Source organism: Aethina tumida, chromosome 1, assembly GCF_024364675.1.
Source record: "Aethina tumida isolate Nest 87 chromosome 1, icAetTumi1.1, whole genome shotgun sequence".
Lineage (NCBI taxonomy): Eukaryota > Metazoa > Arthropoda > Insecta > Coleoptera > Nitidulidae > Aethina > Aethina tumida.
The window spans coordinates 64041585-64065466 of NC_065435.1; the positions used below are offsets into that span (position 1 = coordinate 64041585).

General features: G+C 30.7%; 7 protein-coding genes across 13 annotated transcripts; 4 read left to right on the forward strand and 3 right to left on the reverse strand.

The window, feature by feature from the left end:
- Positions 1 to 11: 11 nt before the first annotated feature.
- LOC109595783 (zinc finger protein 117) lies at positions 12 to 5621 on the forward strand. Of its 6 annotated transcripts, none has more exons than XM_049968069.1 (10): positions 189 to 280; positions 332 to 544; positions 2460 to 2711; positions 2775 to 2988; positions 3114 to 3224; positions 3287 to 3571; positions 3630 to 3786; positions 3865 to 3974; positions 4035 to 4356; positions 4410 to 5621. In XM_049968069.1, exons 3-10 carry the CDS (start codon positions 2464 to 2466, stop codon positions 5096 to 5098), a joined length of 2136 nt encoding a protein of 711 aa, XP_049824026.1. In that variant the 5' UTR covers positions 189 to 280; positions 332 to 544; positions 2460 to 2463; the 3' UTR covers positions 5099 to 5621. The 6 variants fall into 6 exon arrangements, with proteins under 6 accessions (XP_019866762.2, XP_049824026.1, XP_049824036.1 ...); XM_049968079.1 differs by having other exon boundaries at positions 332 to 431; XM_020011203.2 differs by lacking the exons at positions 189 to 280; positions 332 to 544 and adding an exon at positions 12 to 155.
- Positions 5622 to 5772: 151 nt separating this feature from the next.
- On the reverse strand, positions 5773 to 7368 carry LOC109595807 (RAB6A-GEF complex partner protein 2). The gene is made up of 4 exons (XM_020011230.2): positions 6864 to 7368; positions 6546 to 6820; positions 6168 to 6498; positions 5773 to 6113 (listed from the first exon to the last, which is right to left on the reverse strand). Exons 1-4 carry the CDS (start codon positions 7198 to 7200, stop codon positions 5899 to 5901), a joined length of 1158 nt encoding a protein of 385 aa, XP_019866789.1. The 5' UTR covers positions 7201 to 7368; the 3' UTR covers positions 5773 to 5898.
- Positions 7369 to 7534: 166 nt separating this feature from the next.
- Positions 7535 to 10043, forward strand: LOC109595798 (protein-cysteine N-palmitoyltransferase Rasp). Its single transcript, XM_020011217.2, has 6 exons — positions 7535 to 7730; positions 7855 to 8039; positions 8094 to 8627; positions 8682 to 8899; positions 9517 to 9854; positions 9910 to 10043. The coding sequence occupies exons 1-6, from the start codon at positions 7619 to 7621 to the stop codon at positions 10002 to 10004; spliced, it is 1482 nt and encodes a 493-aa protein (XP_019866776.1). The 5' UTR covers positions 7535 to 7618; the 3' UTR covers positions 10005 to 10043.
- On the reverse strand, positions 10034 to 11842 carry LOC109595797 (uncharacterized). Its single transcript, XM_020011216.2, has 4 exons — positions 11687 to 11842; positions 10737 to 11612; positions 10578 to 10682; positions 10034 to 10499 (listed from the first exon to the last, which is right to left on the reverse strand). The coding sequence occupies exons 1-4, from the start codon at positions 11748 to 11750 to the stop codon at positions 10309 to 10311; spliced, it is 1236 nt and encodes a 411-aa protein (XP_019866775.1). The 5' UTR covers positions 11751 to 11842; the 3' UTR covers positions 10034 to 10308.
- Positions 11843 to 14046: 2204 nt separating this feature from the next.
- On the forward strand, positions 14047 to 15138 carry LOC109595794 (ribosome-recycling factor, mitochondrial). The gene is made up of 3 exons (XM_020011213.2): positions 14047 to 14299; positions 14348 to 14696; positions 14744 to 15138. The coding sequence occupies exons 1-3, from the start codon at positions 14080 to 14082 to the stop codon at positions 14982 to 14984; spliced, it is 810 nt and encodes a 269-aa protein (XP_019866772.1). The 5' UTR covers positions 14047 to 14079; the 3' UTR covers positions 14985 to 15138.
- On the reverse strand, positions 15059 to 16203 carry LOC109595793 (proteasome subunit alpha type-1-like). The gene is made up of 2 exons (XM_020011212.2): positions 15341 to 16203; positions 15059 to 15287 (listed from the first exon to the last, which is right to left on the reverse strand). Exons 1-2 carry the CDS (start codon positions 16138 to 16140, stop codon positions 15251 to 15253), a joined length of 837 nt encoding a protein of 278 aa, XP_019866771.1. The 5' UTR covers positions 16141 to 16203; the 3' UTR covers positions 15059 to 15250.
- Positions 16204 to 18700: 2497 nt separating this feature from the next.
- LOC109595772 (protein halfway) lies at positions 18701 to 22160 on the forward strand. 2 transcript variants are annotated; one of them, XM_049970386.1, is made up of 7 exons: positions 18701 to 18782; positions 19333 to 19873; positions 20496 to 20656; positions 20718 to 20888; positions 21410 to 21559; positions 21610 to 21720; positions 21778 to 22160. In XM_049970386.1, the coding sequence occupies exons 1-7, from the start codon at positions 18747 to 18749 to the stop codon at positions 22060 to 22062; spliced, it is 1455 nt and encodes a 484-aa protein (XP_049826343.1). In that variant the 5' UTR covers positions 18701 to 18746; the 3' UTR covers positions 22063 to 22160. The 2 variants fall into 2 exon arrangements, with proteins under 2 accessions (XP_049826343.1, XP_019866753.2); XM_020011194.2 differs by lacking the exon at positions 18701 to 18782 and adding an exon at positions 18865 to 18958.
- Positions 22161 to 23882: the final 1722 nt, after the last annotated feature.

Consider the following 23882-nt stretch of genomic DNA (forward strand, 5'->3'; position numbering starts at 1 on the left):
CATTTTTGATTGTTGACAGGTAATTGGTCGTCATGGAAACAGACCACGTGACATGACGTAATGGGTATGCGCAGTGGTAAGGGACGCGCCTGTAACGTAGTCCTCCACCATCTTTGTTCTCGTGATTACCCGGTTGTCGACATTTCAGGGGCTTTGTAAGTATTTTGCACGTTTTCATACAAAACATATCGATTTTCTAAGTAACCTCATAAATTTGGTTTATCGATGTCGTCTTTAGGGATGTATTTTGCAGGGTCGTATGGCCTCTTGCAAACACGTAGTGCGTATAATTTCTGTTCATAATTGGTACTTTCTAAACACAGTGTTGCAGTCGAATATGCTACTATTTCTCCAAATAGGTCAACATAACCTAGGTTCGTCATGTAAATACGCGGCTGGGGTGGAAAATATTATGGTCAATGTTCGTTTAGGTATGAACTAGAATGGACACTTGTGGCTTCGGGTATTAGAAACGAGTCCAAGTTGCGTATGATTATTGTAATAAAACTCATTCAACAAAGTGGGTCTCAAACTGATATAGAAAGTGAGTTTTTTAAAATGTATCAGCATTTATTGAAGTAATCACATTTAAAACATAAAACTTCATAGTAATGATGTATCCCTTTTCCAAATTCGAATGTTTCTAAATTTTGTTTAATGTATCATATTTGTTGTTAAGTATTTCAACTGTTATCAGTTATTTTCAGTAAAATGAAATAAGCAAAACTATCTATGAAAAAAAAAAAATTCTAGGAAATATAATCAATAAACCACAAACAATGCAAATAAATGTATGTAACCTAATTGTTGTTTCATCTCTATAAGCAACAGTTGTTATTTTTGTCAATTGTTTTACACAAAACAATTGTTACTTTTTCAATAGTGAATATGATGCAATCATGTTTATTTGATAGTTTTTGCTATTATCAGTGTTGGCTATGAATAAAATTATCTAAATGCTTTATTACTGAGTAATTTTGAAAACTTGTTACTCATAAATGAATTCAAAATTTCAGTCAGTGATATTTTCGATTAAAAAAACTGGTTACTTTATGCCAAATTCAATCAATTAAATGACCTTCACATCAACAAATTGTTATTCTTTTAAACCAAACAATCTAAAAGTAATCAACTAAATTAAGAAACAATATAAATCTTGGCGTAAATAAAATATATATAATTGGTCAAAAGCAACAAATCATTAGCTGCAAATTTTAAAATTTGTTATTTTGTCAATTTTTTCTAGTGTGGTTCTATTTTGATAAAACTCCAGTTTATTTCTTAAAAATTTCAACCTTCCTGACTTCCTGTTAACTGCTTCATTTTTAGTACTAACTTTTCCCAAACATGGTTCTTTGTAAGAAGAGGGCTTCGAAAAAATATATTATTTTACACCTACTACCTAATTACTTTATGAAATTGCTATTTAAGAGAATTGTGTCAACTCCAGTATATTTCTAACTTTTTCAAAGCTTATAAAATTTTTAATTTTTGCCAATTTTCCCAAACGTTGTCCTTGCAACTACTACCCAATTATTTTATAAAATTGCTACTTAAGAAAACTGTGCCAAATATTTTAATAAACTTTTAAATCATACCTAACAATTTTATGAAATCCATAACTTTTTTATGGAAATATATTCGAGAGTATTTCAAAAAGTGTATATTTAGACAAAAATTTCAAATAGTGATAGTGTCAGCCAGTTGAACTGATTGATATTTTGTGAATTTTCAAATAAAAAATTATGCATTTAAAATGAAATGTGAGAAACTAACATCTATCGAAATCTACAAAATAATTAAGGAGTCAAAACTAAACTGTCCAAATGCATCCAGTTATAGAGGTTTTGAATATTTCAGATATTTCAATTTAAGTGTGTAATTTTCTTTAGATTTGTCTGATCAGTAACAAATTTAATCTATTGTGAAATTTTTGTAATCCTTGACTACATATTAATAATATCTACTATCATATTAATTTTGTATATTCATTAATTATATCCAAATGTTCTGATGAGATGTAAATAATACACCTAAAAGGAAAACATACCCTAAAGGTTTAACTGTTTATAAATATTTTGCAGTATCTACTGCAAGACTGAAATCCCCATGAAAAGGAAATCAAAACGTGGTTAAATTTTAAATGTAAATATTCATTATCTATATCAAAACGACAGAAAAGAATCAAACAAAATCTCTTTAAGCAGGAACTGTTCTCAATTTGTCAATAATTAATTTATTGCCTAAATGCACTTATGCTTCTTTAGATACTGCCTCTTCTCATTATAATCATATTCTATCGATCTTGTGACATGACGAAGTTGTTTTAACATTAAGCAAATACAACAGTAATGTTCACATAAATAGAAATATCATACTAGAAAAAATTTCGCACAGCATTTTTAATAAATACATATATTTCGTTCTATTGTTTATTTACATTATATGTATATATTTAGAACAATGACGGAGGTAAAGCTGAAACACGGGATTGAAGATATGGATGAGGACGTGCCTAATCAAAATAACATACAATATGTGGAAGAGGATGAAGACATTGACGATCCTGGAGAAGGGGACGGCGGACAGGAGCAAATGCATACAGTCGTTCAAGTGCTTCAGAATATACCCATTCATAACATCTCGGACGAAACCCTAATAGAAGACTACGTCATTCAAAATTCTGATGGCAATTTAACATACATCATTCAGTAAGGATTTACAAACCCTTTGTGTTTGTGATAATAATACATACTATTACTGTGATCTTACAGAAATGTGGAGTACGAAGAAGAAATGGAAGATGATGCTGGCTTGGATCAGGCTACCGAAAATACCGAAGAAGACACTAATGACAGTGTTCCAGACACTGGAGATGAATTGACATTAGATGAAGAAGTAGAGAGCAATGAGGAAAAGAAATTTGATGAGGAAGAGTCTTACACTTCTTCATGTGATATTTGTTTGAAACTTTTTAAAACTTCTGCGGTACGTTGCTAAATTGATACGTTCATAAATTAAATAAATTTAATATAATAATTAAGATTGACTTTATTATTATATTGTAAATTTAAATATGTCAGTGCAACTAATAGCAAATATGTTTATTACAGGCTTTGAAGAGACATATAACAGTAGCTCACTCAACAAACGATAGTAACGACGATCCTCTAACATTCCAATTGTGCGCTTGCTGCGGAGAACCATCAGATGCTGGTCATACGGTATGTTATGAAAAAAATATATTAATAGTCCGTGCGCTAATTTTTTCAATGATAAATTTCAGATTGGAGATTTTAAGTGTGACATATGCAACAAACTTTTTATACAACAAAACAATCTATCGCGTCACAAAAGTATAGAACATCCCAAGAATAATAGATATTTCTGCTGCGAATGTAATAAAGAATGTGAATCATCAGCTCAACTGATTGATCACATGCGTGTGCATCCAATAAAAAGTATTAAATGTCTGGGATGCGACCGCGAGTTCACTAGAAAGTATCATCTGGAGCGGCATTTGTATCATACTGGTTGCATGGGTACAGAAAAGAGAGCTTTTGAATGCAGAGTAAGTGGTTACTTTAACAAATATAATGAGTCTCTAATAAATTATTGATCCATTTTAGGTTTGTCAAAAATTTTTTACTAGAAAAGACAATTTAGCAGAGCATCTCAGGGGACATGCTGGCCAAAAGAACAATCGAAAATTATTTAACTGCGAATTTTGTGAGAAAACCTTCAAGGGTTTGCCTTTGCTGAATATTCACTTGAGGACCCATACAGGTAACTTATTGTCCAATGTTTTTATTTGTTAACGTTTAATTAACAAACAAATTAATAAAATGGTCTATGATATTCTAGGTGAGAGGCCATATCCCTGTGAGTTTTGTGAAAAAAGATTCGCCTCGAGCGGTGCCCAAAAGAAGCACCGCAGAATTCACACAGGGGAGAAACCATATAAATGCATGGAGGTAAGGATTTCGTTTGAAACAATATCAAATTTTTTTTACAAATCAATATTTTTTATTCAGTGTCGTAAAACTTTCGCCGCCAAAGAAACACTCAACCGTCACACCCGTGTGCATACTGGAGAAAAACCGCATGTGTGCAAGTTTTGCGGAAAGGCTTTCATTCAGCCGACGCAATTACGTGCCCACATCTTCCATCATACCGGGGAGAATGCGTACACTTGTCCGCATTGCGATCGTGCATTTAACCGCAAACTGCGTCTTACCACTCACATTAAATACGTACATGAGGGTGCACGTCCCCTCGAATGCAACCAATGCAACAAGACGTTCTTCCGCAAAGAAGACCTCGCAAGGCATATTCTTAGCCACACTGGAGAAAAACGTAAGTTGACTTGATTGTTTTTATGCTACACATTTATTGATGCGCCTTCACAGCTTTTAGTTGTACCGAATGCGGCAAAAACTTTGCGTCGAAGTCATCGTTGAGGATCCACATGAATACACATCGAAAGGAAGTGCCTTGTAGTTGTGATACATGTGGCAGAGCTTTCATTCGCCAAGATTGCCTAATGAGACACATGAGGGCGAGGCATAGGGATGTTTTGGAAGATATTATGGCCAATGCTGAAAAGAAACGGTTACAACAACAATTGTTGCATGCTGCTACTGAAGCTGCAGCTAACAATAAAGGATTGAGTGAAAGTGTTATCTGGAATGAATTAAGTTTAACTGAATCTATTAAGGAGTTACTGACTTTGTTGGTGGATGAGGATTGTTTAAATGAATTTGGATATCCTGATGCACCAGTTGACAAAGTCTTGGATTCAGTTATAAAACGTTGTGGACACAAACCAGCATCTGAGGAAGATTTTGATTATATTGGAAGGTTGAGAGAAAATGCCAAATTATTATTCACAGTAGTTATTGATGATGACGCTGTAAAGCAGTTATTGAATAATCAAACTGTAGATGAAGTTATTGTGCATGTTTTGAGGTTGGCCATGAAGCAAGATGGGAATACTGAAAACAAAAATGATGCTACAGATGCTATTGCAGAAGAACTTGAGACTACAACAAATATTAAACCGCAAACATCTAAAAATAAAACTTCAGACGCTTCATAAACATTATATACATATTCATTATATTTACCACCAGTAACAATATTTTTTTTTCTGCACAATTAGTATAAAAATAAGTGGCGAATTTATTGTTAAAGCTGTTAATGTTAAAGCACAAATATTAAAAAAACTGCGTTTACCAAAAATATCCATATTCATTATTAAATTAATACATAATTTGAAAACAAAATAATTGTCAAACCGCATTTATTTGTTTTAGTTTAAGCAGTTTTTTATATTCATTTATTTGTTAAGTAATTTACAAAATCTATTATATTATTGTAATTTTTTACTTTCGCTAGTAATTATGAATTTGTAGAATTTACTTTATGCATTAAGTATTGAATTTTATAGTGGTATACTTATTGGATATGATTAACTTGTAATTGTATTTTAATGGTTTTTTAAATTCAACATTTATTGTAATTGTTAAGTAATTATTATTTAATATAAGAATAGTGTATTTTAATTTTTATAGGTTTATTAATATTATGTATTTTGTAATATAATATATTTTTGAACATTATCATTTAATGTATATTTTACAATACCCTTAGTGAGTATTCAAATAAGATATATTAGATAAGCATATTTGATAGATGAAGAGATTTTTCAAAAATTTATAAAAATAAAATAGTTCTACAGAAACTAGGGAGTTAAAGCAAAACCATTGGGAATAATATGTACATTTTTATTTTTATTATCTGTGTAAAAATTATAAGTATATATATACGTATATATTTTTATTATGTAAATAATCAATTATATTTTTTTCTAGATAAAAGTGAGTAAATATATATCTTTCAAAATATCTTTAAAGTGTGAATTGTGTTGCTTTGTACACCTTGTGCAACATGAATGGGAATTGTTGAATATAGTTTAATGGGCAAACTCCAAACCATTGTTTCTATTGGTACATCTGTAGGTGCTTTCCAATCATTATCATCTAACTTGGGTGAATCCAATTGCTTACTTGTGCTAGTTACAAATTCAAAATGTAACCTCCATTTTAAACCCACTAAAAAGTAAACACAAGTCATTTGAAATAGCTTGGAATTATATGTTTACCAACCTAATTGGGTAGTAAATGCAGGTGTTACATGGAGGGGAATGGGTAGTATCAGTTGAGTATATTTGTAGCCTAAACAAACTTCATGATGTTTACTGAAAGTAATTATTCTTACTTGTTTGGAATTCTCATTGTTGACATCAATAATTGTTTCTTCTTCACACTGAAGTGACACAGAAACTTGCATACAATTTACTGTGGCAACAGTAAAGTCAAAAGTTCCAATTATGTCTTCCCCCAATTTATAAGCAGATTTAAAAATACAAAATCGAGCAACCTTTCCCCATGTGTTTGAGATCATATAAAAATTTGGATTTCTTCTGGCTGTGATATTCTACAAGTAAAATATTATATTATGAAAAGGCAACATAATTTATTTACCTGTAAACTTTGCAGGGCTATATCTAAAGGAGTTTCCTTCTGCCTCATTTCCAGAAAAGGGTTAGCTGGTGTCAATTCCTCTGTGGTATCATTACATAATGCTCCTGCCTCATTCAAGACAGTTTCACATAAAGGTAGAACTCGAATTGGGACTTTGAGCAGTTTAATGGGACTGTTAACCCTCTGTGTTCCTACTGTAATTTTGTATGAATATTTGATGAGTTGACCTCTATATGATGGTGGTGAATCACTAGGAATTTTCTCTCTATAAATAACTGAATTTTAATAAAACAAAACTGAAAGGAAATCGGCACTCACATGTTTTGCTTTGTCCAGGTGAAAGCCGTAGATCACAGAATAAAATTTTAGGTTTTGTTGCGATTTCTGTTTTGCCATCCTGAGTGGAAGCCCCAAGGGCAGTGTCAGCAAAGGTTAATTGATTGACCCTTTCATTTTCCTTGTAAATTTTCGAATCCGTATAACATTGGCAGTGTATTTGGGCCGAGGCCCAGGCTAGTCTTTCGAATGCATCTGTGTTACTCTGGGATACTTTATGAGAGGGTGAATGAGGATGGCTAAAAGTAATGCTACACTCTACGATTTCGCCAGACAGAAAAACATGTCCTCGAAGAAGTTTTGCAGAAACTTCTATCATCTTGATAAAAAATTTTTAAAATCCTAACTCAAACAAACATAACCTACACTGACAGCTGTTTCGGACACGTCAAAATTAATGCTCCACTTATATGATTCGATTCATAGAGCCTTTTTGAATCTATAATAAATTGCATTTGCGATTCACATTAACCACAAACGTTTATTTTCCGTTAAATTTTTGTTATATATTATATTAACATATTTTTGTTTCATTTAAAACTGGTATTTAAAACTCAGGATTTTAATGTGAATGCTGCCTTTACAGATTTCAAAATTTGACAGATAATGAAATTTTATTATTTATTTTATGTTGGTTTTAATTTAAATGTTATCGAAAGGTTATAAATGAATTTATTATTCAAAAATGCGAATACATTTGTAAAGAATTGCATTTTATGTAGAAGTATATTGAAAAAATGTTCTTATTCTATTTACAAAAGCTTAAAACAGAATCATGTGTATTTTTAATAGTTTGGGTTTCTTTTGTATTTTATTCCATATATTCATTTATAGTAAATACAAAACCATGTAAGTCAAGTCATTTTTCTATTCTTTGTTCTTTACATAAGTAAATATTTTCTTTAATTTCTACATGCATAAATACACAAAACAATAAAATATACCCAATAATAAATAATAAATTTATTTTCAGATTTTAATAATTATCAAGATGTATATGATGACTTTGAAGAAGGCTGGAGATTTTTACAACAAAGAAGAGACGTATCAGATACTGAATTTAATGACATTATTTTTATGTTTGTATCTGTTTGGCCATATATGATCTTAGGTGTTGGCATTATTGAAGTACAACTTAAATATGCCTGGCACACTTCTGTAAGTTTCTTATGACAATAAACATTTTGGATATTACATAGTTTTAAATTTTAGGTGATAAAAATTGTTCATATTCTCTTTACTTCTTTAGTAATTGTGCTGCATTTTGGATTTGCAGTATTTGGAATACTAGTTATTCAACCAATTGTATACACAGTCGTATTTTTAATTTTTAAAAATAAAAAAAGTTTATATGTGTGGACTATAGTTGATCTCATATTACTTGGATATACACCATATGATACATTAAAAGAATTTGGCTTCTCAGACCAACAAGTACATATTTTCTCTGTATGCACTGGATGGCAAATTTTAAAATGCGCGTCATTTTATCTGGAATTAAAAAGTTTGACACTCTCTGATATATTAAATTGTTTTTCATACAATTTTTATCTACCTACATATTTTTCTGGTCCTGTCATATTGTACAATGAATATGAAAAGGTATTTGATTATAAAAAATATAAACCTTTTAAATTGAGAATCCAATCTGCCATAATGAATCATATAAGGCTGATATATTGGTTAATTTTCACATATTTTAGTCTTCATTATGTATACATTAATGCTATACGATATCATGTGGAGGTAATTATAAATCTCTAACTTTATATCATTATATATATTTATTTCAATTCATAGTTTCTTTACAAACTCAATTCTTGGAGTTTATATGGATATGGATATCTCATGGGCCAATACTTCCATTTAAAGTATGTGTTGTTTTATGGTATTAGTACTAATTTGGCAAGTTTTCAAAATATGGAAGTTCCATCCTTGCCAAGGTGTATTGGTAGAATACATTTATATTCTGATATGTGGCGGTACTTTGATGTTGGATTGTACAAATTTTTAGTAAGGTAACAAGATCAATAGATCTTTATGCAATATTTCGATAATATATATATACAGGGGTAATAGTATGAAATTATTACGTAATTATTACATATTAATTAAAATGAAGTTACAAATGATGTTCAAACTGCTCCATTCCATGTTTAAACACACATGACTTTTTTCTGCAAAGAATTTTCCGACTGTTTCTAAAACTCTCTCTCTGACTCGAAATCTCTTTGTAATTTTTGATTAATTTGTAACTGAAGGCTATTTACAGTAGTAGCATAGACCAGTATTTTTTAATATTCATAAAAAAATTAAAGAGCTTCAAACAGGTCATAATATAGATCCCTCCCTTCTGTATTTATCTGAAAATGTTTCTTCTAAATGCTCTCTGGTGTCTGTCTAAAAGTGAGCTGGAGCACTATCATGTTGGGACCACATTTGTTGCTTAAATCAGTTTGGTTTTGTTAATTAAAAAGGAAGGCATAAAAAGGAATAATCTCTCATATCTCTAAAAACGTACACGCTTGCATGCGGACTTCTGTTTATTTTATTTCGTACTATTATCCCTTTAAATATTTTATATTTTCTTTTTTTAACACCCTGCATATATAAAAATATATAATATATTTTTCAGATATATATATAAGCCAACATTAATATCAAAATCCAGTTTTAATAAAATTATATCAAGTGGTATCACATTTGTCTTTATTTGGATATGGCATGCCTTGAATAAAACGACTTTTTTATGGGCATTTCTTAACTACACTGCAGTTATGTGTGAATCTGTGGGTAATGAACTTTGCAAAACAACATTTATACAAAATTTAGAAAGAAAAATAGGTTTAAAAATGATGCATCGATTAAAATGTCTTTGTTCAGCTCATCTCATGATACTTAATAGCATATCAAATTTTTGTTTCTTTGCTGGTCTTGATGTGGCAAATATATTTGTTGATAGAATATTGGAAGGTAATGACTTCATACTTTATTATGATTGAATAAGTAACGAATTTTTGTATTTCAGACTCTTTACCAAAAACTATGGTATTAATATTTGCATTCTACACATTAAGTGAAATTTCCTCTGCAATAAGAATGGTACCCGCAGCAACTATGTAATTTAGGATAAAATATAAATAAAAAATAAACACAATTTAACTTTTGTTTAATTTAACCAGTACACATATATTTATCATCGAATATATATTATTTTCAGCATCAGTTAATCATGGACATAATAATATAATAGCTAAAATATTATTATTGTTTTAAATCTCAAAGATATACCCAAGATGTACAAAGTATTGAGAGTCAGTATCTAAAAAGAACTTTGGTTTCAAAATTTACAGAGTTCAAGCACTCACTTTTTAAAATTAAAAATCGTCAAATTATTAACATAATAATAAAGAAATAGATGATGTTATTAATTTTTTTTGGAAAAATTGAATGTACAATTTATACCACTCTTTTGTCTATTCAATTCTAATTTTTTTAAAGCTTCTTGTCTTTTCTGTTGTATAATTTCTTGCTGCCGTTTAGCTTCTCGTTTCGCCAGAGCCTGCAGCCTTTTCTGTTCAATTTCTTCTGGTGAACACATCATCTGAGTATTAGTTACTACAAAAGCATTTAATTGATTAGATTAATTATAAAACTTTTAATATTCAATTTGAATATTAAATAAATTAAGCTTACATTCAATGGGTGTACATTTTTCATTTCTTTTCTTTGCTACTAATTTTGCTAATGCCTCCTTCCTTTTTTTTTCAATTATATCCATAGCAGTTTGTGACAAGCCACCTAAGATATTGAAATAAAATAATAAAATCTAATATATTAATAATAAATACTTACTTGATTCATTTTCAATATTTGGTAATTCAAAACTTTGAGTTCTGTTAAATTTGATTTTTTTTGTGTTAGTTGTATATTGCACTTCTGACTTTGTCCTCTGTATAGCTTTTGTATTTTTAATAGATGAGACATCATTAATTTGAGTTGCAGGTAATCTTTGTGTAATTTCTTCATCCATTTTTTGCAAAATCATATCAAATGAATCATCATTAAATTTAAAATCTCTTTCTAATCTTTTTGGTGATTCTTCATTTTGCAGATATATATTCCTTTTTATTCCCGTTGTTTGTCTGGTATTTAATACTGGTTTATTAGAAGATGTATGTGTTTTAGGAAGGTCTAGATTATTCTCTAACTGTTGACTAAACAAAAATAAATCTTCATCTGCAGAATCATTGAAAAATTCTTGTAGTTCATTATTATCACATTCAGCTGTTAATGATGTAGAACCAATTTGGCTTTGAGCCTCAGGTGTTTTGCATCGATCGATTGGTGAAGAAACATGTTGTGGGCTATTTTTAAATTTTTCCTCTTCTACTGGGGACAACATAAGACAATCTTCATTATCAGGAATTGAAATATCATTTCTTAGGGCTAACAACTCATCCTTGAGCTTTTCGAACATCACATTATTATTAGAGGGGTGCCTTCTAATTGGCAGTTTTGGTGATTGTGATTGTTTTAAAATGAGACGACGTTTTTGTTTTTTCTGTTTTGCCTGGGGGGAGTTCCAATCCCATAAGACATCTCTGTTTTCAAATTCATCTTGGGTGCAAGGATAATAGTCATCCAGATCACTGTCAAGTTTCTGATTTATTAATGTGCTAGAATGGCATGGACTTCCACTAAATATCATGGATGAATCCTGATTTTCATCTGAAAAATATTGGTTGGTAAAATATGTAGTCACAGAGTACCATGTCAGTAGTGTGTAATATTGGATAACTCACTTTTTTCTTTAGAAATACTTTTACATGATAAGAGTCCTTTATGTGTACTTTGTATCTTATCCATATGTATATTAAAAAAATTATATATTGAGTTGTAGATCAAACTTATTAAAAGGTATAAATGACAAGTAAACAAAATAAAGTAAGGTTATGACATATGATTGGCGCGAAACGGTTCAATAAACATTTTTAAAAAATACAGGGGGATTAGTTTATGTCAAATTGCTATCTATGTTCAGGTGTAACACACTTTTGAGAAATAATGTTTTTATTATCTTTATATTCTGATTTGGTTATGTCCCGTTTCACTGTTTATCACTAAATCATATAAATCATACTAAATTGCAAATACGCACCGAATTTTAGTTAAGTACCAAATTAATCTGGCAACACCGCCCTTTATATCAAATTTATTTAAATGTATGAAGTTTTGTTTTGCTAAAACATTAATATCAAATTCTACCTACTATTTATGTTTAAAATATATTTTTACTTTACTGTTTATTTATATGATAAAATTCAAAACACTGTATATTATGAATATCTTAATTGTGACAAATAATATATATAAGCCTGAACTCGATATTTGTTTTCATTTTCATCATATAAACATTTATTTTTTAATTTCATATATTTTATTATAAGTGCATGTATAATAAATTTTAACAGTTGTCTATTTTTTTGTTGGGACCATGTAAACCAGTGGGTAGAAGAGTAGTAATAACAGTTTTTTATTTCTCCAGAGGTATTTTTAAATGTGCCTCTTCTCTTCGTTGACGTGGTTGATTTTTTATTAAATAAATGTGTATTTCCAGTTTTAAATTACTATGTTTTTTGTTAAGGATTAAACCGTCCAATTCTTAATTTAAATACTTTAACAAATGCGAAGAACACGAATTTTTTATACACTTCTGAACAAAAGTTTGGAAACCCTAAAATTTAATTGTTTATAATTCGAATAGTTAAAAAACAATGAATGATTTGAATAAAATTACTGTTCTTTGTATTTACTTTTATTAAGATATTATAAAGTAAAATAGAATTTTATACAAAATTAAACATTTTTATTTGGACATAAGTTTGGAAACCTTATTAAGTAATTTAATTTTCGAATAATAAACCGAAAACCAATGAAAGCATTAATATTTTGTTGAATCAATCAATTTTCTGGTAAATTCTGGAGGAATTTTTTGCTGTTCCATTTGAAGCCATTTCAGTAGCTCCGTCTTATTTTTTATTACGTGCTGCCGTATATTCCAATTTAAATAATCCCAAAGATGTTTCTATAGGGTTTAGATCTGGTGACTGTGAAGGTCATGGCAAAACTTGTACTTTTTTTTGTTAGAACCATCCTTTTATGTACTTAGAACTTCTAAGTTAGAAGCATGCTTGGGATCATTGTTCTGTCAAAACAATCATCTTAATGGCATATTATCTTTCACGCTAAATAATATCAACATCACTTTTCGTTAGATCACAAAAGATGCCCTCTTTTTCTTTAAGATAAAAGGTTTCTTTAAGTGTTTTCTTCCAAACAGTCTTATTTCCCGCAATATTCTTTGCACAATCTTAGCGGCTAAATGTTGTGCTAATGTCTGCAGTAATTTTTGATGAATATAACTAGCTGCCAATCTGGGATTTTTCTGGGATATACGTTTTATGTGCCTATAAAGAATTGTATCTTTACTGCGAGGTCTGCCTGTTGTGGACGATCCGCAACAGATCCACAAGTGTTAAATTTATTCACGATTTTGAATATTGTCCTTTTATGGATATGCAGAATTTCAGAAATTCTATTATACAACGTATTTTCATTTCTAAAGACTATAATTTGTTTTCGTAAGGCCATTGGGATTTGCTTTGACATGATTAAGCTAATATTTTTAATTCACACACTACAATGAGAAGCTAAATTATACTGGCAGGTGATCAAATTAAATCAAATTTAAGGGGTTTCCAAACTTATGTCTTTGTAAAAAAGTAGGCCTTTGTCTACTTCTTATAATGTTTATTATACTACCGAAATAAACTGCAGTATATACTGCGTATTATTAATATTATAAGAATTGTATATTGAATAATTATTAAAATTTAAGTAATCTATTTGTTTAATCTTTAATAATACAAACCTTAGATTGTTATTTTTTTGTATGAATATGATGGCGGACAGAATTTAATTATTAGTATTTAAATTATTAAATTGTTCTAATTGCAGTAATAATAATAATATGTTGGAGATTTTTAATGAAAATTGATGGAATTAATGAAAATTATATTTGCAATTATTTTTAATTATTATTTACAACTTATTCATGATAGGCAACCAATCTCACATATAATTAATTCTAACCTAACTTTTTATGTGGTAATGTGCAACAACAATAAGATAAAAGATGTTCGGTACAAAATTAATGCGGCATTTGTTAAAAAATACATCGAAATGTTTAAATAAACCAAGTTTTATCCAGTTGCCTTCTACGTCACAAAACGTTTTAGTCAGAAATTTGAACAGTTTCAGTCGTGAAAAAAGTGCACTTCTTTGTGGAATTAATGGTTCCACAGCTACATTTACAAGAAATTATGCTAAAGGAAAGGACAAGAAGAAAGAGAAAGGTTATTCTACTTTATTTGCGCAAAAATTATTACAATTCCGTTTTTCAGGCAAAGGAAAGGTACAAGTGAATGAACAACAAATAGGTGAACTGTTGAACATTGAGACTCTTAAGAATCAAATGAGCAAATCTGTAGACATTTTAAAAGATGAATTTGTCAGACATTTATCATTAAGATCTACAACTGGTGCGTTTGAGTCATTGCCAGTAAGTATAGATGGCAAACAACATACCTTGCAGGAAATTGCTCAGATTGTCAGGAAGAATCCCAAAACTATTATTGTGAATATGGCCACTTTTCCTCAACACATCAAAGCAGTTTTAAAAGCTATAGAAAAGTCAGGAATGAATTTGAATCCACAGCAAGAAGGAACCACTTTATTTATTCCTATTCCTCAGTAAGTTTAAGTTTGTTCTTAAAATATATATTTAAATGCATTTTTAGGGTCACTAGAGAACATAGGGAAGGACTGGCAAAAAATGCAAAAACACTCTTTATTAAATGCAGAGATTCAGTTAGAGATGTTCAAACCAAATATGTGAAACAATTGAAGAAAAAGGATGGAGTTTCACAAGATGTTGCTAGGAGTGTTGAACAACAAATTATAACTATTGCTGATGGTTATATTAAACAAGGTGAATCTTTATTGGATAGTAAACTGAAAGAACTAATTGGGAAGGACTAATTTGTCTTAAGCTGTATAATATTTAGCATTTTATGTTTAATTTATGTATAAATTGATTGAAATAAAAAATTGAATTATATAAGCAAATATTTATTAAAGTAACGACATAAATTGGATTGACAAAACCTTAAGAATACTTCGCCGTGGCTGCCTCGATTAAAAAGGCAGCCACGGCATTACCCCATAAGTATGTAAAAAAGTCCAAAGGCAGGTTACATTAGTAACAACAAACAATAGCTTTGAAACAGTCCCGGAATCGCTCGCGTTTATTCCGTCTCCATCGCTACTGCTGGTGTTGGATCTCTGTAAAACAGGAATTTAAATAAAAAAAGACTATAAGTCATAACAAAATTTACCTCTGTGTAGGATCTTGGTCCCCCGCATCATCCCTGAGTGGTGCCGGTTCAGCTGGTCCACTACCACCACTGCCACCTCTTCTTTCTTCACCTTGAATCATTGCTAGATATGGGGCAGATTCCTCATCCAAAATTTTGAATGGCTGGCCTTCTCCAACAAAACCAATTGAAACGTTTTTGGTGTTGAGGTCAATTTCTGGTGGCAAAGTGTCTCTTAATGCCCTTAAACCATGCTTGATCAATTCGTCTAAACTAGCATTTGGTAGTTCATCTAATTTCTTTTCTAGATAAGTTCTAGCACTTTGTGATCTTGCTCCAATTGACATGGCTTTGCAGTCATAGTAGTTGGCTGATGGGCAAGTTTGGTAAATGTGTGTGCCTTTGTCATCATATCCAGCTACCAAAAGTCCCACACCATAAGGCCTCCTATCATACCTCTGAGTGCAAACTTGCATTTTGTTACCCAGTTGACTAATCAGTCTGTTCAGTGGCAAGTAAGTATCATGGGAATATTTGTAATTCAAGCACTCTGTCCTCATGTACCTACTTAATATTCTCGCATCTGCGGTTAAACCAGAAATCGTAATACCGATGTGATCGTCGATGTTGTAAATCTTTTTCTGGTAAGCGGACAGCTCAGAGGATGCCCGTTTCAAAGCAATCAGAACAGCATGAGTTTTACTTTTTAAACCAACTGTCGCTGAACCCAAGTTTACCGCTTCCATGGCGTATTCCACTTGGTGGAGGCGGCCCTGAGGGCTCCACACCGTAACGTCGCTATCGTATTGGTTTCGGAACATTTTCTAAAATTCACTGATTTTGAACCGGCTACAAACAACTTGTAATGCTGCGTCAGGGCACTTTTGACAACTGTCATTCAAGACCAGGGTTGCCAGCGTTCGAATTGCAAATGTGACTACTGGCAATTTATGTATGTATATTTATATTTCTGTTATTGTATTTACACATCACATTTAGAGAATTAAAATTCTTTAAAATTATTAAATTTTTGTTTACCGTCGCAAATGATGTCGAAATCATTAGTGTAATTCTGCTATTACTGGCAACAGTGGGTGGTACAGGAAAATCTTAATTTGAATTTTGAATTTTGTGTTAAAATTTTGTATTGCTTATTTAAGCTATATAAAGTTTGTAATATTTATAATATTTATTTGTGACTCATAAGAAAAAATTTTAACAAAATTAACTGTATACACTTGTCCATATGAGGAGAAAAAATGATTATATTTTAAGTTTTAGTGACATTTAATGTTCGTGTAACCCAAAGAAAAAAATTAAATTTCAACAAAAATTGGTGTATCAACGCGTCCAGATGTGGACAGAAAATAATTAGATTTTAAAGTTGTCTAAAAGAGTACAGCATTTTGTGAACATTTTAATTAGAACTTTATATTATAAATATTTTATTGTTCGTTTCGCTCAAAGAAAAAATAAAATTTAATTTTTTCTTTGACAAAAGAGTTTTTGTGCTATATTTCTTTGTACAATTTGGTGGTAATTACATTAACCGGAGTCGAATCACTGTCTGAAATTGTTGGAGAGTGGTTTGAAGAATGTCGTGAATGACCTGCGAGACCTTTAACATCAATTGACAAACGAACATCAAGACCATAAAACTTTAGTTCTGTGAAATTCCTTTATGATGACTTGTGCAATGAGAACCAGTACATGCTCCTTAAGATGCAAATGTTTATTGTAGAATCCGGTCTATTGGATATTTTTTTACCACTTTGTGCATTTGCTTCACATTGCAATATCGTCTTCTAAAATTGCAGTGGTGAAAGAAAGGCGAAATCCACATTATTTGTGATGAGATCTGTAGATCGAATATCTAGAATTATGGTTTAAATTGTGCAATTCCAATGGTTGCCTTATCTGATGACTCTCCAAAATTCAGTTTTCTAACAGGATAATGCATGACTTGATATTCCGACAGTTACTTTGATATGTTTTCAACATGTTGTAAATTGGTTGCTAATGCCAGTATGGTCTACTGCCTTATTTGCAATTGAAAATCTTCAGTATCAACTAGAAGTGGCACAGAGTGATCAACATCAGTGAGTGCCTGAATTATCATGAATGTCAAACTCATTATAATAAAAATGAACTAGACATTTATTAATTTTTTGTTGTTCATATTGTAATATGAATATTTTACAAAAATATATAAATTTATCTACCATGAAACTTTTGAGATTGTCTAAAATATTTACCAAATTTTCAATGCTTTCCACTTTTAATTTTTGATTTATTTTTACAAACAAAACTTTCTTTCATCCTTCGTTTGTAAGAGAAGACTTTTCTTTCTATTATTTTCGTAATTAGAACATTAGGAAAATCATGAGATTTGAGTCTGGTCAGGCACGTTATATATGCAACAAAACAATCAAAACAATGGTTTATTTTTGATTACGCATAATTAACAATATACAATTTGAATGCTCAGTGATTTTGTCACCAAAATCTTTTTTCACTACTCTCTACTCACGTTAGCCAATAGAATTTATCGTCCCCATATACAGTTAATCCGCGGTTTTTTGACCCGTATTTAAATTAGGAGTTGGAATAACAAACATGTTGTAATAGTAATTTAAACTGGAAATACACATTTATTAAAAGATCCACCACATCAACGGCATTTTCTAATATGAATAAATTGTTTCGTGTTACTAACACACACGCGATCAATTTATTTTTGAAACTGAAAAATCGGAATACTCAGGAACTTCGCTTGTGTGGGTATTTGGAGTTATCTCATTAACTAGAGGAACGCCTTAACTCCCGTACCATTGAAACCATAGCCCGACTTTAAAGTGCATGCGCAAATATTGGAACCGAAGATAAATATTTATGGAATGAATTGTCTTGTAGAGGCACCTTTAAAAGTGCCTCTAAAGAACTTGTGCATAAAATATTCAATGAATTTTAATATAAAACTGGTAATGCTTGTTTAATTGTCGGTTTTACAAATTATTCCCTTTTTATACTTATTTAAATAGTTATATTCTATTTGCACTTTTCTTTTGTTAAATGATATATTTATTAATAAATAATGATATTTATCATCAATATTCAATAAATTTTATTGAAGGACTATGCAAATTTCTCAAGGGAATTAGAAATAAATACAAAACCTTTCTTAAATATTGTTTACTTGGCTATTTCAGTGGTAAATATTGTTTTGTTTGACAAATTTTCAAGTTCATTTTCTGTTTGTTGAGGAGCTTTGGCGGTGGAAATGTGCGGCATCAATTAGAAAAAATATATGTTTGAACTTGATGTTTACCAAATACTGTTGGGTTAATTTATGGGGCAAATGGGTCCGTGTTTCACTTTCTACGCGCGCGATTCTGTTTTGTATTCTGTTCACACACGCAGCACAGCTATGTGTTTGAAATTACGTTTAATGTATTTTTGTAAGGTAAGTCTATTATAAACAAATTTTTATAAATTGAAAAGACATTTAAACATAAATTATAGTTAGACCTATGTGATACCATTGCGTTTTGTAATGCTTAAAAACAATTATGATGAAAATGCATCATTACATACATTAGTGACTGGAATTGAAAACACAATTATCACGAAAAGTTTAAGGTAATTAATAACGTTAAGAAAATTGATCGATTACATAAAAAATTAATTTTGAAATTTGAGAATAATATATTCAAGCAATTATGCATTTAAATAAATTAATTCCTAGCAAAATCATTAAAAGCACACATTTTTAGTTCAAGTTTCATTGTGGTTTAATATTAAACGTTAGAATTCATTAAATCCCACTTATAATTATAAGAACACTTTCATTAGGTTTCTGTAAAATATGGCTTAAAGTACTGGATTATATGATGATAATAATAATAAGTAGCTGTTTAAAGAACAACGTCACACATAACGATTAAAAACAATCAACAATGAATCACGATACTATTTAAATTACTTTCCGATGTTTCATCATTCATTCATTTCAGATGATATTATATTTTCTTATCTGGACACAAATCGCCCTGATTGGAAACTGCCAACTGACTGAAACTGTGCCGCTGACATGCCTTAAAACCAACGAATGTTTCTACCAACCAGACGACGGCCACTGTCCATCAGTAAACGAACTGCGTTGCAGAAAACTCAAGTGCCCCGGTGCGGTATTGTGTTGCGATGTCACCAATTTTCAAATGGTAGAAGGAGTGGGAATATCTAAGAACAATCTAACTCTCGTAACTGCTTTGCACATACGAAACGCTACTCTGGATGCACTTAATTTGACTTCAAGTTTATGGAAAAGTTTGGAGTTCTTGTCTATCACAGATGGACGTATTAAAACTGTGATTGGAGAGTTTGGAAAACAAACGCATATTACTTGTCTGAATTTATCCTCTAACGGTATTAATGAGTTTATAGGGAGCCCTTTGACTAATCTGAATAAATTAAAATTCTTGGATTTGTCACGAAACAATCTAACTGGAATTCCACTTTTTAAAACGGAAGGAAATATTACTTTAGATATTTCAGGTATTTGTATTGACAATTTTCAAATGTATGTAATAATTGGCTTCAATAGTCTGTTTGTAATATTTGCTCTGTTCATTAGAAATTCTAATAAACTAAATCAAAATGTATTTCAAATATGGCCCATTTAAGTTTAAGTTGGAAACACTTTTTTATTTATAATTCCATATTAATAAATAACCAAAGGTTTTTAATGATATCATTTAGATATACATAGTTGTAAATATATAATTTATTATCTGGTATTATCTGTTATTTTTGAAATTATGTTTTCACCTCATAGGGTATATTTAAATTTGCACAAATTGTATAATGTAATAATATTATAATATTTATGTGTTTTACAAAAATTCAACATAAATTTTCAATATTTAGACTAGAGAACTCGACTTTTACAAAACAAGTTAAAAGACTAATTTGTTGTTTATTATTCTTATTAACAAATGAGGTATAATTGGTAAATTATGATAACTCATTTAAGTTTTTTAAGGTCCAATTTTACAGATCAGTACTGTAAATTATATTTCTTTATTTATATTTTGATTAGCATACATTGTCCAATACAAAATTATATTTTGATTTAAATTATTATATGTATATTTAGAAAATGTATGATATTATTTAGGAATTCCATACATGGAATGTAGTAACATATCCACAGCTTTAGAAAGAAACCAGCTGAACTTTATTAACGGAAACAAAACATTCTGTCGGACCTCAAAACAGTACGAGTGGTTCAGGACCATCGAAAATCTCACCCTTGCAAGCTGCATTGAAAATCACAAAGTACATTTCATTGCACGTTACTTAAAAACTGTTGTTTGTTAATTAATCCTTTTCGTTTCAGATATCAAAAATGTGCATTGCAAACTGCACTTGCAGACCCTTAAGAATGGAGATCTTGCCCGACAAACCTGTTTCCATTTCTGTAAATGTTAATTGTTCAGGCAAACAATTCCTTTCGCTTCCAACACCCTTGCCCTTACACACCGTGTCATTGGACGTCTCAAATAATAACGTAGAATAGTCAAAGCTGTATACCAGGTGCGCAAGTTTAAAAAGTCGTTTTTTTGGTACTTAAAACTCTTTGAAGTATAGGACGAACCGAAAGCGCTGTTTTGTTGGAAAGACACCTCGCTACAACACGCCATATTCATTTAGTTGTTTATGTGTTAGTAACATACTTAGGAAAAAGGCATCAGAAAATCATCAAATTTTTGTTGAGACGGCAATCTTGCTCTGCCATATTCAGACTTGGAACCTTCCGATTATTACCTCTTCTCATCGATGTGACCGGCACTAGCTTCGCAATACTTCAAAACTTTCGAGGATGTACTAAATTGAATGGATTACAATGACAGATGAATGGAATTAATTGACAGCGAGATGGGCAACATGTGTAGAAAGTGAGAGGCAATACTTTGAATAAAAAAATCTTTTGTCAATATTCTTAAATAATTGCGTACTTTTCATAAATAAAACGACATTTTAAACTTGCACATCTGGCAGTTGTCGCTTTCCTAATGTAAAGTATTTTAGATAACATCGTTGAATGAGATTAGCCATCCCTCGTATCAACATGTTCGGAAGTTTTACGCGGACAACAATCAAATCCGATCAATTCAACCTTTGGAGGGTGCGAATCTTGGTTTGAGGCTTCTAAGCTTGCGTAACAACTGTATTAGAACTGTATGTTATTACGATAGTTCATTTTTTATTTTTCAACTTATTTGTTTTAGTTGGAAACCTATGTTCTTGACAACCTGGAACCAGATCGTCAACCCTCACATTCTGTCTTTTTGAGCGGTAACAACTTGTACTGCGACTGTAACACTGCCAAAGACCTAACAGTAGGGACAACAAGCTGTAACTTAACTCAATTGTTTTCTTAAATCCTTTAATTACAGGTGTGGCTTTTGACGAAAAAATCTTACGTGGTGGATGACGCCGATATACTATGCGACAATTTAAAGAACGTTAGAGTGAAGGAACTAAACTCGGCGAAATTGTGCATCAACAACGAAAAAGATTGGACTGATTATATTTATTACATAATCACAGTCGAAGTTGCGATGCTTGTCGGACTCATTGCTAAAGTTTCTTATGATTATTGGGTGTTCAAAACTGCGGGCTATTTACCCTGGCCTGCCAGCAAAATGCCCAAATTACCTTGTGATTGGCTATGTGAGTAAAATGTAAATGCACAATTTTTAAATCCATTACCAGTTAAATTTTAAAGAAGTGTTAATTGAGGGCGTATTGCTAATTATAAAATAGATTTTGAAATATGGTGAGATGTCTGTTCTCTATTTAAATATTTGTTAATTAAATCTTCCATTTTTGTGGTTGTGAACAGTGTATAGAATAATGTTCTAAAACACAAAAAAAATAATTTTACAATTTATATGTAATTTATTAGAGTAATATTGTTGGTAAAATTATAATAAGTCACATCGTTATTAACTGCTCTCATTGTGCAACAAAAAGTCTGATTATCTACACATTTTAATGTTATAACTTTATTTAATTCTTGCTTAAACTTTCCAGAATTTTGTTGTTCATTTTTAGTAGGTAATTCTAGTTGAATTGAATTTTATATATAATCATTGATGTTATTTATTTTTATTTCCTATTTCCTAATAGTATCAGGTTGTGTGTTGAAGTAAATAGGACAAAATTTAATATTACAAAAAAGCCTTACTTTTTAAACTACTTAAATGTTAGAGACGGGCAATCGGAGTCCAAAAGTGGATTCAATCTGATCCGTTCCTCTGGAAACGTTCCACGACACAAGTGTACGACCGACTGGTCGGGACTGAATCCCATCCGCAAAGGGTCCAGGAATGATGAACCAGAATGAGATTGAAATGAATAGGATCGATATACGGAGTTGGATAAGATTTTCAAATTACCTTGGATCGGTACGACTCCATCCCAACCTATCCGATATTCACAACAGTGTCCATCAGACTCGATCCATAGAAACGAATATTATTTTCTAGTCCGATTATTTTTGGCAAATCTTGTCATATTCCATTCCTTTTAGGGACAAATTAATTGTACTAACTGTAAAAAAAACGCAATACCAAGAACGCATTCAAATATTTTCATAAAATTTGGTATACAAGTAGGTACCTATCGAAATAAGAAATGATTAAAATTTGTCAATCTGAAAACCTATTATCGGATTTTTGTACTTTTTTCTTCATACCTTTAAGCTATTTCAAATAAGCATGTACTTAGTATTTGTCACAATTTGTTTTATTCAGTAATTTATACTAAATGTTTAACATGTCTAGAGTACGAAGAAGTAATTTTAGCCAATTAAGCCAGTTTGATAAAAATAGAAAAGTGGGCCTGGATGACGCAAAAATTTCGTTTTGAGAACGCGGCGTTACAATATGAGTATTGTAATTCGATGTTGGGAGTCATGGAGTGAAGAGGGCAGAAGAGGCAGAGTAAGTGGTTCCGGAAGACCCAGAGCTATCACAGAGCCATACGACAGTCGTGTTAGATTATTGGCCCTAAGGAACAGGATGAGTTCGTAGCAAACCTTGTTTTTGTACTTTTTTATGCTTAATATTTTCAATTATTGCAACCCAAACAAATTTTATCTGGGAACAGCACCAAGAAGGAACCTTGGAACTATTGCGACAACAAATTTGGTTGCAGGTCAATGGAGAAAACTTAGAATAGCTTTTGTATCTCGTTTTGTATTGGACTTTTATTAGAATTTTTTTAAGTAATCGAGTTATTATCGATTTTAAGAGGTATAATTTAATAAAATTGAATTAAAAATAAAAGGGCGTTGTTTTTATTTTAAATAAACCAAAATATACGTATAGTAGAGGAAAGTAGTATGGAATATTGTTTAGGATTAGCAGCTCTCAGGAATATTAAAACATGAACCACTGAAATTACAAAAGTAGTATTTTTATCTACTATTATCCACCTCCCTTTTGCTGCCTTGTTTTATTTCCCCTAACATTGAATAAAAATATTATAAAATATT

Bases quoted from the DNA above. Each gene is read 5' to 3' on its own strand.
- LOC109595772 (XM_049970386.1), top strand. From the start codon at position 18,747: ATGTGTTTGAAATTACGTTTAATGTATTTTTGTAAG. The intron at 20,889-21,409 runs GTAGAATAGTCA...AAAGTATTTTAG, and splicing joins TGGACGTCTCAAATAATAAC to ATAACATCGTTGAATGAGAT. The intron at 21,721-21,777 runs GTAGGGACAACA...CTTTAATTACAG, and splicing joins ACACTGCCAAAGACCTAACA to GTGTGGCTTTTGACGAAAAA.
- LOC109595807 (XM_020011230.2), bottom strand. From the start codon at position 7,200: ATGATAGAAGTTTCTGCAAAACTTCTTCGAGGACATGTTTTTCTGTCT. The intron at 6,821-6,863 runs GTGAGTGCCGAT...ATTAAAATTCAG, and splicing joins ACCTGGACAAAGCAAAACAT to TTATTTATAGAGAGAAAATT. The intron at 6,114-6,167 runs GTTGGTAAACAT...TTTACTTTTTAG, and splicing joins TGCATTTACTACCCAATTAG to TGGGTTTAAAATGGAGGTTA.
- LOC109595794 (XM_020011213.2), top strand. From the start codon at position 14,080: ATGTTCGGTACAAAATTAATGCGGCATTTGTTAAAAAATACATCGAAA. The intron at 14,300-14,347 runs GTTATTCTACTT...TCCGTTTTTCAG, and splicing joins GGACAAGAAGAAAGAGAAAG to GCAAAGGAAAGGTACAAGTG. The intron at 14,697-14,743 runs GTAAGTTTAAGT...ATGCATTTTTAG, and splicing joins TTATTTATTCCTATTCCTCA to GGTCACTAGAGAACATAGGG.
- LOC109595783 (XM_020011203.2), top strand. From the start codon at position 61: ATGGGTATGCGCAGTGGTAAGGGACGCGCCTGTAACGTAGTCCTCCAC. The intron at 2,989-3,113 runs GTACGTTGCTAA...TGTTTATTACAG, and splicing joins AACTTTTTAAAACTTCTGCG to GCTTTGAAGAGACATATAAC. The intron at 3,572-3,629 runs GTAAGTGGTTAC...GATCCATTTTAG, and splicing joins AGAGAGCTTTTGAATGCAGA to GTTTGTCAAAAATTTTTTAC.
- LOC109595797 (XM_020011216.2), bottom strand. From the start codon at position 11,750: ATGGATAAGATACAAAGTACACATAAAGGACTCTTATCATGTAAAAGT. The intron at 10,683-10,736 runs GTAAGTATTTAT...TCAATATCTTAG, and splicing joins AAATATTGAAAATGAATCAA to GTGGCTTGTCACAAACTGCT. The intron at 10,500-10,577 runs GTAAGCTTAATT...ATGCTTTTGTAG, and splicing joins AAAATGTACACCCATTGAAT to TAACTAATACTCAGATGATG.
- LOC109595798 (XM_020011217.2), top strand. From the start codon at position 7,619: ATGTTCTTATTCTATTTACAAAAGCTTAAAACAGAATCATGTGTATTT. The intron at 8,628-8,681 runs GTAATTATAAAT...TTCAATTCATAG, and splicing joins CTATACGATATCATGTGGAG to TTTCTTTACAAACTCAATTC. The intron at 8,900-9,516 runs GTAACAAGATCA...TATATTTTTCAG, and splicing joins TTGTACAAATTTTTAGTAAG to ATATATATATAAGCCAACAT.
- LOC109595793 (XM_020011212.2), bottom strand. From the start codon at position 16,140: ATGTTCCGAAACCAATACGATAGCGACGTTACGGTGTGGAGCCCTCAG. The intron at 15,288-15,340 runs GTAAATTTTGTT...CCTGTTTTACAG, and splicing joins GACCAAGATCCTACACAGAG to AGATCCAACACCAGCAGTAG.